Raw genomic sequence first — 14154 nt, 5'->3', positions numbered from 1 at the left:
TCGCCCTGGACGACGGACAACCCAACAATATAACATCTCCCTCACAACTCTTCAGGGAGGGGATAATAGAGATATAAAGCCCACAATTATAGCTTCTCTTAAAATAACAGAATATTAAATCATAATGCCATTTTCTTATCTCTCTATCTGTCTCTTTCTCTCTTTTTCTCTCATTCTCTCTTTGTACATCTCTCTCTTCCACACTATATGTCTCTCTCTCTTTTTCTCTCGTATGTCACTTCCATTCGTCTGTCTCACCTATCTTTACAGCAGAGCTTGGTACACACACACACACACACACACACACAAACAACAACAACAACAACAACAACGACAACAACAACAACAACATTCCAATTCAAATGCAGAAACTGTGAGAGAAGGCGGAACATAAGGATTTGATGTCATACACTCTCACAAAGATATTCCTTTCGTCTTCTTTTTCCTGTTTAGCAATTATTTCAACAATCATCTTTATCACACTTATCACAGAGAAGAGATCTTTTACATGTTTTTTTTTTCTTCTTCTTCTTCTACTTCTTTTTTACAGAAGTCACTCCACATATTCAGCAGCAAATGGGGAGGACAATGGGTTGCACACAAAATCACACCTTACACACACATAATACACACTGGAATCGGCATCGCTGCATACAATCAGGTATTGAAGCACGGCAGTTTGGGGACTGGCAAACGTGCGGTGCCCGTCCATCCACGGCGGAAAGGAAATCAACACCCGGACAGGCGCCGTTCAGGCTGAGTGGCCACAAGTCGTGGGCAGGATGCGTCAAAAACAGTTGTGGGAGTTCACCAAGAGAAGAACAAGACCTCCCGCCTCCCTGCTACAAGATTATCACGTTTGAAGTTATACATACTTTGTCACTGGAGGGCGCTACGCAGACACTACTGTACACAGAAATAGCAGCAGGCAAGTTTCCTCATAGAAGCGTGCAGCTTTTGTCCTGTGATATGGGAGTGGAAACCAAGAGATGAAAAAGACAAAAATTAAAGGTAATGAATAAAATAAGACAGTGAGAGAGAGAGAGAGGGGGGGGGGGAGGAAGCAGAAGAAAAAAAAATGAACAGAAAGAAAAGAGAGATCAAATCAACATGACAAGTCATTTGTGTTTTTTCTGTACAACTTGTACGACAAGAAGTCACATCTTGAAGGATAGATGGTGCATCACATCACATGAGTCAAGAATATCCAATCATATGTGACCCTGCATCACAAAACTAACAAAAAGTTGCCAGACAAGGATTTTTAGTTCAGAGCAGATTACAAAACAGCAGACTCTAAGCTTTAAAATGATGTATAACTCAATTCAAACGGACTCCCCTAACCTATCTAAACACTAGAAAGAAAGCGCACACTTGTGAGAGTGTGAACTGAGAAAAGAGGCTCTGAAGTACAGGGTCTATTCAAGCACTTAATATTTACCAAGCCGTGCTAGCTGTGCAATGAAAGGGACAAAACACAGGATGTAAACCACCGGAGTAAAAACACTGAAGGGATTATAAGATTAAGCTAAAATTGAGGGTGTTCTATCAAGCCATTTTGTCCATGATTAATGCCAACTTTGAAAGCAGTACAGTTATCCTTTCAAAAGTTATTAGACTTGAAAGTGAAGAGTGTGTAAAGAATTTAAAGAAATGAAAAGGGGACTCTGAAACACACCTGATCATTCCATTCTCCCGAACAAAGGATTGTAGAAACACTGCTGAAAACACACTTTCCCATTCATGTTATGATCCCAAACTAAAGAATACTGTAGAAGGATAGCTCTTTCAGAAAATATGAAAAACTCAAGATTGACTCAGTTGACCCATTTCACCTTTTTTGAGTCCTCACATATAGTCAAGGGGTGTAATTTTTTGTTCGTTTTGTGATGCATGGTCATATGTGCAGAGTACCGATGATACTTATTGATTTCACAAATGAAATTTCAATGGTCCTCACAATTAAGAAAAAATAATAGATCTATGTACTGTAAAACATGATATATTCGCAGCATGAATTTTTCGCGAATTGGAGCCGACGGCCTTTTCTGGGGCATGAAATTTTCGCGAACTGCCACTGGTATTCAATGCATATAGTGTAGACAAGAACTTTCGCATGCATTTTAATTTCGCGAATCTTCGCATTCGCGAAATTCGCGAAATTAAAATGCACGCGAACATTCCTCGTTTTACAGTATATACAATCATACTTTTTAAAGCACTGTTTTGATTGTCATTTTTCATACTCTCTGTTCATATTCTAAAAAACAATTTGCTACAGAAAGAAACTTTTCAGTCATTACAATGCGACTGGTGTGCCACCCACCTCTTTTCTCCTCGACCCATTCCCGCCGCCACCGCCTGCCGCTGCTGCCTGTTGCCGTGGCGACGGTTGTCCCTGCCGGGGCCTGGCCCCGCCCTGGTGGGGCTGGCCCCTGGCCACGCCTTGCTGGGCAGGGTGCTGCTGGTGCTGCTGTTGTTGCTGCTGCTGTTGTTCCTCGCTCTGGCTGATCTGCTGAGCCAACCGGTAATCTTCTTCCTGCTGTAACTGGAGGGCCAGCTCATGGCTGAAAGAGAAGAGATAGATATAATCATATGAATATATGAGCATACAAACACATATCATATGAATATATGAGCATACAGACATATCATATAAATATATGAGCATACGAACATATGTCATATGAATATAATATACATTCCCTTGAATGGCACCTTAAAGAGACAACTTAGCATTGTCTCCCTAGCATTCTCAACTATGTTATATCCAATTCCATCTGTGCCTTACGGCCGACAATGGTTAGTACAAAATATTCTATACACTGTCTCCAAAAAGTGCAATCTAGAGGAATGAGTATAATATTGATATACTGAGGCAAAATAGATTGATAAACAGATAGAGAGAGAGAGAGAGAGAGAGAGAGATAGGAAAACAGATATATAGAGCGTGGTGTGCACTGTATCATCATCTCTTATCATTCTTATTACATACAGTTGATGAAAAATAATTATTGCAAAGAGCCTCTTAACTGCTTACTTCATTTTTTTTTTCAATTCCACTGATTGGTGATTAATTTCATTGATTTTTAAATTGGTAATACATTTTACAGGATTAAAATTGACTTTTTGTCCCCACTGAACGAGTTCGAGCAGGGGACTATGAAACGGGCTCCGTACGTGTGTGTGTCTGTGTGTCCGTGTGTCCGTCCGTGCGTCCGTCCGTGCGTCCGTCCGTGCGTCCGTGTGTGATCAAAATGTTCAAAATGCTACTCCTTCGCCATTTCTAACCCGATTTTGATTCTGTTTGCTTTATATGATAGCACTACATGAGAGCTTTGAAACTTCTATACAGAATTTCAGTTGTGACCTTTGACCTTGACCTTTGACCTATATTGTACATTTTGCTTCAAAATGCTACTCCTTCGCCATTTCTAACCCGATTTTGATTCCGTTTGCTTTATATGATGGCACTAGGTGAGGGCTTCAAAACTTCTACACAGAATTTTGACCTTTGACTTCTTTGACCTTTGACCTTGATTTTTGACCTATATTGTACATTGCCTACAAAATGCTACTCCTTCGCCATTTCTAACCCGATTTCGATTCCGTTTGCTTTATGTGATGGCACTAGGTGATGGCTTCAAAACTTCTACACAGAATTTTGACCTTTGACTTCTTTGACCTTTGACCTTGATTTTTGACCTATATTGTACATTTTGCTACAAAATGCTACTCCTTCGCCATTTGTAACCCGATTTCAATTCCGTTTGCTTTAAGTGATGGCACTAGGTGAGGGCTTCAAAACTTCTACACAGAATTTTGACCTTTGACTTCTTTGACCTCTGACCTTGATTTTTGACCTGTATTGTACATATTACTACCAAATGCTACTCCTTCGCCATTTCTAACCCGATTTCGATTCCGTTTGCTTTATGTGATGGCACTAGGTGAGGGCTTCAAAACTTCTACACAGAATTATGACCTTTGACTTCTTTGACCTTTGACCTTGAGTTTCTACCTACATTGTACATTGGCTACAAAATGCTACTCCTTCCCCATTTCTAACCCGATTTCGATTCCGTTTGCCTTATGTGATGGCACTAGGTGAGGGCTTCAAAATTTTGACCTTTGACTTCTTTGACCTTTGACCTTGATCTTTTTACCTATATTGTACATTGTGCTACTAAATGCTACTTCCGGCGGGGACATATATTACGCACCGCGTAATTTCTACTTTTCCTTGTTTTCTCTCAAATTGGCAAAATTTTGCAAATTTCTCTGCGATTGGTGCACATTTAACATATGTGACCCTGCACCACAAAACACATAAAAAGTCGCTAGACATGGATTTTTCGTTAAGAGCAGATTCTAAAAGAGCAGACTTCAAGCTTTAAAATGATATATAACTCAATTCAAATGGACTCTCCTAACCTATCCTAACATTGGAAAGAAAGCAGACACTCTGGATAGTGTGAACTGAGAAAAGAGGCTCTGAAGTGCAGGGTCTATTCAAGCGCTTAATCTGTGCTAAGCCGTGCTACCTGAGCCACGAATGGGACAAAAAACATGATGTGACCCACTGTAGCAACAACAATGAAGGGATTATCAGATTAAGCTGAAATTAAGTATGCTCTATTAACCCATTCTGTCTATGATAAATGTCAACTTTCAAAGCAGAAGCATTATCCTTTCAAAAGTTATTAGAGTTGAGGGTGAAGAGTTTGCAAAGGATTTAAGAAATGAAAAGGGGGCCTATAAGAAAAACCTGATCACACTACTCTACCAAAAAGGGTTGTAGAAAAACTGCTGAAAATCCACTTTCCCATTCAATTTAAGATCCCAAACTCAAGAATAATGTAAAAGAAAAATAGCTCTTTCAGATAATTAGGAAAAATTAAAATTGATTTGGTTGACCCGTCTCACCTTTCTTGAGTCCTCACGTAAAATCAAGGGGTGCGACTTTTTGTTTGTTTTGTGACGCACGGTCACACATATAACCAGCTCCATACAAAATTTCTCAATGTGAGATTCAATGTTGCCAACATATGGATGACGAGATAATTTTCTGGAACTTGATGGGTCAAGAATCTATCAGGGTAACCTTGTTGAATATCTTCTCTCCCCCTGCTTCAACGTGAGTTTCTTGCACTGCCTTTTGATGATATACTCCCTCACCCTTCTTTTATGTATCATGGGGAACAATGGGAAAACAAACAACAAACAAACAGATAAACAAGCAAACAAACAAGCAAACAAGCATCGTCATATCACATTATAATTGACCATGTCTCTCCACCCACACCCAAGGTATTCCGTCCTGCCACTGCCCTGAACAGAGTGGACACTCACTCGGTAAGGACACCTTCGGGAAGCTTGGCCTCGCCTGCTGGGGGCTTGCCTGGCTGCTGGCTGGCCTGAGCCCCGTCTCCCTGTGCGGCGGATTCTTGCAGCGATAACGCCAGCAGTAAACTGTAGACAGAGAGATGAGTTTATGAGACATGTGCACAGTCCAATGTGGTTGTCAGTAAGAGTAAAATCATATGACAAACACAGCCTTCACTTGGAAGTTCAATTCCACACTGGGATCATGATGGATTGAGATGGGGCTTGAGGTTTCCAGCATTTTTTTATAATGATTTTTTGAGATGAGAAACATCTTATTGAATATGAGAGAGCATGCAATTCTAAGAGGAATTGAAAGTTTATTTGATGAAAATTGGTTTTGAAATGGCTGACATCAAAACAAATGGATCCTCATAAAAGGTGGGACCCACTTTTTATTAGGATCACTTTGTTTTAGTTTTGTTTTGGATATCTCAGCCATTTCAAAACCATTTTTCATCAAATAAACATTGAATTCCATTTTGTATTGTATGCCTTTTAGCATTTCATTTAAGTGGTATTGAAACATCTTGAAAAGAATTAAAAGCTGAATTCTTATCTCAACCAATACTACATCATCCCCTTAACCCTTAGCCCGCTTCATTTGCCGAATGGCATACTGTATACGCCATATATAGCGAGTCTAAATTTTCACAAATCGGGAATTCCAGACAGTTTCATGAGTGGCTAAATTCGCGATCGTTGAGTCTTGTACCGAACGGAGAAGTGTACACGTGTTACTATCCACATCGGGGTTAGAGTCAATATTTTTCATGAGTGGTTAAATTCGCGATCGTGGAGTCTTGTACTGAACGGAGAAGTGTACACGTGTACATCATATCCACATCGGGTAGAGTCAATATTTTCGCGTGTCTTTAATTTCGTGAATAGCACCTGACTCGCGAAATTCGCGAAAATAAAAACCTCGCGAAATATTTGGCGTATAGTGAACATGCTAGAGAGCTTTCTTCCCTGATTGGCACAGAGGTCTAATTGTCACTGAATAAGATTACCTTATCCCCCTAATCTCTTTTGTGTCACCATGACCTTCCTGTGGGACTGAGGCACATTGCTACACCTGAATGGTCTTGCTAACTTCACAACAAGGCCAAGATCGAATAGATTCTTGAATTCAGTTGAAAAAGCTTGGCTGGTTACAGTGTATTAAGTGAAGTGCCATGGCACCCACGTGGGCATCTAACTTGTGGGCAGAATATAATCTATTAGCTGGCACACAAAAATATATAAAGATAAAAATCTTGTAAGCATGCTTTTATTCATTCGAAGGCAACACACTTTCAACATCATGAAGCTTACGTGCCTCAACAAAATCTACATCGGTTACTATAACCTGTCTGATTGAAATTCCCAAACTACAACTTTTACTTCTCCCAATAACTTTTAGGCAATACCTTGCCCATGAAACACGTTTTTATCACACATTCCTTTTTTTTTTTAATTGCTGATATGTGCATGATATGAAGAGTTTTATTGCAAAATGAGCTAAAAGCCATTTTAAACATTTTAAAGTAAGTCCATCATCACATAGAGCAAAATTACACTTTTCCAGTAATACCTCACTTGTGACATTCAGGGTAACAATATTCCAGAAGTTATGATTAAAAAATCCTTCATCTCTCATTATTTTCTTTGTTTTGTAGCAGCTTTAATAAAAAATATCTTGACATAACAAGAATGAAGTTCATCTTGCGATAAAACACTTCATATCAATACTGGTGGTGGTTTTATGGATGAACGATTCCAGTCATTACTCACTCTGTGTCTATTTGTTGGCTGGTGCTCATCGGTGGTGGCGGGGTCAAGGGACCCGAGGAGACGGGCCGCCGGCGGAAGTTGCCGTCGACGAAGTAGCTGTCGCCCTCGACGTTCGAGAGCGTCTCCCACACCACGTTGCTCTCCGTGAGGAACCCCTGGTCGGTGACGAGGACGTAGAGCTCATTCTGGATTGTGGTAGAGCAGTTTGGAAAGTTTGTCAGTCCAGTATGTAGCAAATGAAATGAAAATAGTGCATTTTATCCTTTTGGAGCAAAAGTAAGCAATGCAAAATAAAATGATATAAAAAAAAAAGAGTTAACCTTGTCTTACTGCAGATATTTTGCGATATTCAGTTGACTCGCAAAATTTGCAAAAGTTAAATCAACATATATTGTCCAGTCCAAGTTTTAGCTAGTTTAAGCAACGCAAAAAAACAAATCTAAACAAACCAAACAAACCAAGATTTTTAAAAGTTGACCTTGTTCTAGACATTTTAGACATTTTGTGATTGTAAGTTGACACGCAAAATTTGCAAAAGTAAAATCAAAATAAATTGTCCGGTCCAAGTTTTAACAGGCAGAAGACCCTTGAACACAGGCTTACGTTGTGTTTGTACAGGGTGCTGAAGTGATTATTCCGGAAGAAGACACACAGCTCCTCTTCGGCTATCGTTGAGTTGAGTTCACAGAGACCGTGGTAGGTGAGCTGGGAGGCGTTGCTGGTCAGGAATTGGTCAGCTTGCAGACCTGCCCCAGAGAGACAAACACCAGAGTCATTCATTCATTCATTCATTTTGGCAAGATATAAAAAAAATATACAACTTACCGGTCATTACAAAGAGACAAATACATGCCAGGACTCCTAAGTAGCAATTATGTGCTTGTAGCTACAGCCCTCAAACAAAGAAGGTAAAAATACAATCGACCAACACTTGTTGTGACATGGACCAATGCATATACGGAAGATTAGTCTAAACTGAAATAACACATCATGTGTACACTTTGTACATAATTCATGAGTTAACAATCACAAAGACATAACTTGGCTTAATTTGTCGGCAGACACACACACAAACACACTCACACATTCATCCTCAGTGCAAATAGAATAAGAGAAGAGAGAAAGAAAGGCAGAGGAAGAAAGGAAGTCTCGTCAGTCATGGATACCCTGCATCACCATCTGGAGTACATTCAGGCCTGTTTATCACTTTGTGAGTCTGAATCAAGTCGACTTGAATAGGATTGATTTGTCTTTCATGGCCACTGCAGGAGCAAAGAATGTTTGTAAGCAAGTAACCACGGGACTGGTGGCCTGAAGTCCCGTCCAAAGAGGTAACTTCAAGTATCTGTTTTGAAGTCATTCCTTAGAATTGTCACTATTCAATTCATATCTATTCAGAATTTTCTGCACAGAACACCACATCATAAATAAATTACCATCACATTATTTTCCATCTTTCAAAACAACAAGACTATCCTTTGAGTGTTGTTTAACAAAACAAAATTCTTCAAGATCAAGTGCCATACACTAGCATGCTGAAGATTCATAAGTACACAGATTGCAAGCATACATTTTTTTTTTCTCATTTTTAAAAAAATCTTTTGAGCATTTTGGCTACCATACCTTGTCTGACCTCCTCTTCATTGGTTGATGTCTTTGTGGCGATGATTCGTTCCACCAGCTGGTTGTAGCTGCACGTGTTGACGGCCGACACGACCTCGGCATTCTGGGGGTCGTAGAGCCAGCCGTGATAGAGGGCGATGTTCAGCAGATCGAAGACCACGCACTCTTGGGTGTACTCAAAGTCCTTGACTCTACCAAGAGCAAAAGGTCAGGTTGCATAGAATAAAATTTGATAAGAATGAAAGGAATAGAGACAAATGTGACCCGCTACAACAAAAGGATCCTAAAGTCGCTGACGGGAGAGCCGAGCATGGCCCAGAAAAATGCTATTTTCAGGCCTTTACTTTGATCATTTAGCTTCGAAATTTCGGCAGTTGATAGAAGATACATTAGACTACAAAATTATGTTAAAAACAGAAATCCGAACGTTTTGACAGATTTTGGTGATCTGACTTCAAACTCGATTTTCTCGGCTCACCCGTCGGCGACTTTAGGATCCTTTTGTTGTAGCGGGTCACAAATTCACCTTGCTTTTCCCACCACAAGCACATTACTACAGTACTATAGAGATACTTAAAGCTGAAGATTTTGCTACAAGACTGTACTGACAATACTGTTGGAAGCATTTTTGAAATTTGCTTTAAAGGTACTGTTTACCTTTTGTAGCAATGATTTTAAAAATATTCAAGATATCACTTTTGATGCATACGTGTAGGTCAGTTGTATCAGAAAACATCCTACCATATTAAATGTTTGCAATAAAGCCCGAAATATAAGTAGATATCACTGTTTTTCTCATTAAACCATAACTTAGACGGTTTAGTCTGGGAACAATTTTTTATTATAACTATTGTTTGTTCACATTTTGTATATTTAACAATACTTCACATCAATTATACTGGTTCAATTTTTAGATTGGTTGTTTCTATCCTTTACTCACATTTTTTTCCTTCACTGAGGTCTTACCCACATGGCTAGAAATTTAATCTGAAGAAACGCTTTCTGCAAAAAGAGATTCTACATATTCTGCTGAAGCAGCCATAGCAGTAAGGTATACAGGAATAGTAAGTGGGTAAAGGAAAGAGAGGTACTATAGAGATAAGGGATGTGGAACATAAACACACACAAAAAAAAAGTGGGTCTACCCAAGCTAATACAAGAAGACTGCTTCAATGGGCAGAGGAATACATTGTCATATGTTTATTTTATTTTTTCTTTTGTAAGGAAGAAGAATTTGGAGGTCCTTCCAACTAGCACGCTTCAATTGCTTTATAGTCTTCAGCATCGTCAGGATATCTGCAAAATTACAAATTACAAAATTACAAATTACATAATCAAAATTTTATAGTTGTATTTTCTTATATGAGCTCCATTGTGGAGACACACATTATGAGCTCCCTCGTGGAGACGATATGAGCTCCCTTGTGGAGACATCATGGTATATTTTAATATTCTTGTTTAATATCTATAGGATTCTTGTTTAATATCTATAAGATTTATTTGTTTTATATTAGTATTGTCTGGGGCAAATTATCTGATGTATAGGGCCCAAAGTTTTCTCTCTTTCTCTTTTTTTTTCTTTAAAACAACAACAACAACAACAAATGTAACCCCACCCAAAATAATATGCATCCAGGGATGCCCACTTTGTAAATAATAATGTTAAACAGTTTTCTGAGGCAAGCAAGGCTTAGTATCACTGGAAGAAAAGTATTTCTATCTTATAGACACATGCAGCTATCCAATTTTAGGGAAAATATTTTCAATGAAACCTCAAGGACATTTGGGCAAAAATTTAAATGAAAAAATCAAAATACTGAAAAGAAAGAAAAAAAAAAAAGAATAGCTGGCATCTTTTTGCATCCCTGTCTCCATGGCAACGGATGAGAAGCTTTACCCGGTGAACTTGACGTTGACGTCCAGGCCTGTCTGTAGTCTGGACATGATCTCCATGGCATCGTGCATGTTCTGCTCGTAGTTCTTCTGGATGTCATCCGAGGCATTCTGCAAAATTTGTTTATTATGTACAGTATGTCAGGAAATGAATAAGGAGTGTGACTCTAGCCTAGTTTAGCATCATTTCATCTGTACTTCTCTGAACGCTACTTCTGATCTCAGATGACGAATTTACAAGAAAATCTCTGTAAAATATATCATAGGAACATAAAAACACTGAAATTACAAATGAGTAATGTGGTTTGTGCATAACATGATTAATTTCAGTTTTAATGCCACAGGTATAAAGCTCCTGCCAATGACATAAGGTTTTCTGCCCATTCTTCCTGATCTATCAAATGAACAACTGACTACTTTGAAAATTATGCAGTCTCCCAGGGCCCAGTTACTGATCGACTTGCATTTAAGCCTTTCTTTGCTTTGTTCACCCATTGGCATTGATGTCTGTAAACTAAGCGTTAATGAATAGAGATTACCTAATCTTCCTAAACCCTATTGTGACACCATGGCATTCCTGTTAAACTGTGGCACATTGCTACACCTGAGTGGGCTTGCAAATTTTTCAGAGACATCAAATTTGGGTGGAGTATTGAATGATGAAGAGAAAGCTTGGCAGGCAAAGTGATCACTGATGTGCTTGGTAAATAGAGCATTTGATGCTAAAAACAAAAAAAAAAATGGCATCCTTGTGACACTACAGATACAACTACATTACAATAGATGCATTCCTATCACTTGGATTTGCTTGATTTGTCTCTTCCAGCATAGGTACATGTACAATCTGAAATCTTAAAGCTAAAATACAACTTTGTAGTACAACATTTTGTAGTGTTAACCCATTGAGGACGAGTCCCGAGTATACTTGGGCAGGGGTCTATGGGAAATGCGTGTTGTAGCAAAATCAGTCCGTCCTCAACGGGTTAAGAAAAACAATGCTTTACATCTAAGTTAATCATTTACATGTTTCCATGTACATTTCCATTGCTAGATTCAAATGTTACTCGATAACATCGGTCAATCCACCTTGTGTTAAATATTCTTGTATGGAAAAAAAAAATGCAAATATCAAATCATATCAAATCAATCAATCAATCAATCAATCAATCAATCAATCAATCAATCAATCAATCAATCAATCAATCAATCAATCAATCAAACAATCAATCAATCTACAGACCTTGGGCATCCTAGACAGAAGGTGGTCACCCAGATACTCAAAGAGCTGACTGGCTGACACCATTTCAACCATGGGGGGGATCTGGATCGTCTCGCGGAGGAGCATGACGTTAACGATGGCGAGGAGCGGGCAAGGCCCATTCTCGTTCTGCGTGATGATGGGCGTGTTCTGGTTGCGCCACGTCACCCACTTGACATGGTAGGCCTGCTGAGGTTGGGCCGCTGCCCGGGGACTGGTGGCCGCCGAGCCTGGGGCACTGACGTCAGCTGAAAGAGAATAAATTACTCTCCGATGTCACAGATGCTTTATCCTACATTTCTATTGATCTCGCTATTGTTTAGGTCATTTTCTTTATCTTTTCTTTAATGCTGTGCTGTAAATTGTGATGTAAGACTGAATATAACACTGCACTTTTTCCACCAGCAAATAAGAACACAATATCAATCTGACATGTCCTTTTTGCCATTTGGTTTAGTTGTGGTGAACCTTGACCTTTACAAAAACACCTTGTGCAGGGCCCCATTTCATTAAATGGTAATAGGATACAGGAACTCTTGCTGGAATGGCAATTGTCATGGTATCAACAAGAGTTCAGCTTCCTGATTACTTGTTGCTATTGGAAGTTGCCATTCCAGCAAGAGTTGCAATCCTAACATCTTTTATGAAATGGGGCCCTGATTTACAGACCATCTACTTCTCTTGGTTCCACTGATTTTAATGCATGTATCTTCACTGAGTTTGTGAAATTCCCATGAAGATTTTATAAAAGACCCATCAGGTTAAAGAAGCTCAATACATGTCGGTGATGCCTCACTTGGATGGCTAAACTCTTGTTTCCCCGATAAGTGGGGGGGGGGGGGGCACTATTGCCACAGGAACAACATGCACTTGAATATCAAGCCTGACTCGGCAAAATTCAAAAAAAAAAAAAAAAATGGATTAATGACAATGTCATGAACAGCTGAGTGTTTGTGGTAAAAAATTTGCGACATGAGAAAAATACTAAACAAACAAACTATAAAACAGTAATATTCAAACTATAAAACAGTAATATGCAAACTATAAGTATGAAAAGTTTGATGATATTTATTATTAAAGGTGTATCATTCAGACTTACAGGCTGCTGCTGCTGCTGCTGTGGCACCAGTCTCCTCTAATGCCACGCCTCCCTCCGCCCCTCTCACTTCCAGAGATTCAACTTCCATGGCACTGCAGGCAGCTCCTTCCACTTCACTCTCACCCCCACTCATCACAGACTCCGCCCCCACTGGTGACTCCGCCCCCACTGGTGGATCCGCCTCCTCCATGTACCGCACCTCTTCCATCTTCTCGTCCTCCAGCGCCGCCTCCGCCATGATTGTGATGTCGTTGTCCATGGAGTTCTCCGTGCTGGGGGTGGCCGTGCTTGGGGTGGCGTCCGAGTTCGTCAGCACCCCCTTCAGGTCCTCGCGCCCCTCTGCGTGGCTGAGCTCTGGCTCCGCGACCGACGCTGGTTCATCCATCCTGCCCGGTCTTCCGAAGAAGATGCCTACCCACAAATTTCCTGCAGAAGTGATTTGAAGCAGTACCTTCTCATTATGCACAATGCATGCTTGCTCCTTGTTCAAACACATGTGATCCCATTCACATTGCTTGAGTACGGTGTACTCACTGATACAACATCGTCACCTCTGTCAACACATAACCTCGGACTTACCCATTACACACACAGCATGCAAACCCCCACACCATGACAACTCCCCCACATAATCATCCATAGATACTGAAATCTTTCTACGGATATGTTCAACTTCAGCACTACCAGTTACCCACTACATAGGGATACCAAGCTTACATTGTACACACAGCATTGCGGAATTCTGAGGGACGAAAAGGCATATTTATGGGAGAAAGACACATGTTTGGAAGCGCAATTTGGAGAAGACAGTATCTTCCATGAAATCTGGAGTATAATAACTATAAAACAGTACAAAGTATTGAAAAAAAAACCAGTTGGTACATTAATGCTACACTTATTTATGGTTACATAATGGAAAAAAAAAAAAGCACAAGAAAACATGTATAGAGTAATGGATCATTATCTGGCAGGTGACACTTGTACTAGTTTACTACTGGTTTATTTTCCAGTGTGTAGTTACAATGAGGAAGTCCAGCCAAAAGATCTTTCAATTCCCCTAATGGCCTACATAAATGCAAATGAAAGCACAGTATCAGCTATCAAAATGTGTCATGAACAA

At 39.8% G+C, this 14154-nt stretch overlaps 1 protein-coding gene across 1 annotated transcript; it reads right to left on the bottom strand.

Moving 5' to 3' along the window:
* Positions 1-389: 389 nt before the first annotated feature.
* LOC140226307 (ubiquitin carboxyl-terminal hydrolase MINDY-1-like) lies at positions 390-13456 on the bottom strand. The gene is made up of 9 exons (XM_072306803.1): positions 13035-13456; positions 11918-12183; positions 10682-10788; positions 8785-8975; positions 7765-7907; positions 7162-7346; positions 5353-5472; positions 2327-2567; positions 390-962 (listed from the first exon to the last, which is right to left on the bottom strand). Exons 1-9 carry the CDS (start codon positions 13417-13419, stop codon positions 939-941), a joined length of 1662 nt encoding a protein of 553 aa, XP_072162904.1. The 5' UTR covers positions 13420-13456; the 3' UTR covers positions 390-938.
* Between the last annotated feature and the right edge of the window lie 698 nt (positions 13457-14154).

Source organism: Diadema setosum, chromosome 3, assembly GCF_964275005.1.
Source record: "Diadema setosum chromosome 3, eeDiaSeto1, whole genome shotgun sequence".
Taxonomy (NCBI): domain Eukaryota; kingdom Metazoa; phylum Echinodermata; class Echinoidea; order Diadematoida; family Diadematidae; genus Diadema; species Diadema setosum.
The sequence above is the reverse complement of the archived record's forward strand: the minus strand, read 5'-3'. Positions and strand labels throughout refer to the sequence as shown.

What these genes read in the sequence shown, in the direction of transcription:
- LOC140226307 (XM_072306803.1), bottom strand. Translation starts at nt 13,419, where the DNA reads ATGGATGAACCAGCGTCGGTCGCGGAGCCAGAGCTCAGCCACGCAGAG. An exon ending in AGCAGCAGCAGCAGCAGCCT is followed by an intron (nt 12,184 to 13,034) that starts GTAAGTCTGAAT and finishes ATTCTCTTTCAG; the next exon opens with CTGACGTCAGTGCCCCAGGC. An exon ending in TTCTGTCTAGGATGCCCAAG is followed by an intron (nt 10,789 to 11,917) that starts GTCTGTAGATTG and finishes CAAATTTTGCAG; the next exon opens with AATGCCTCGGATGACATCCA.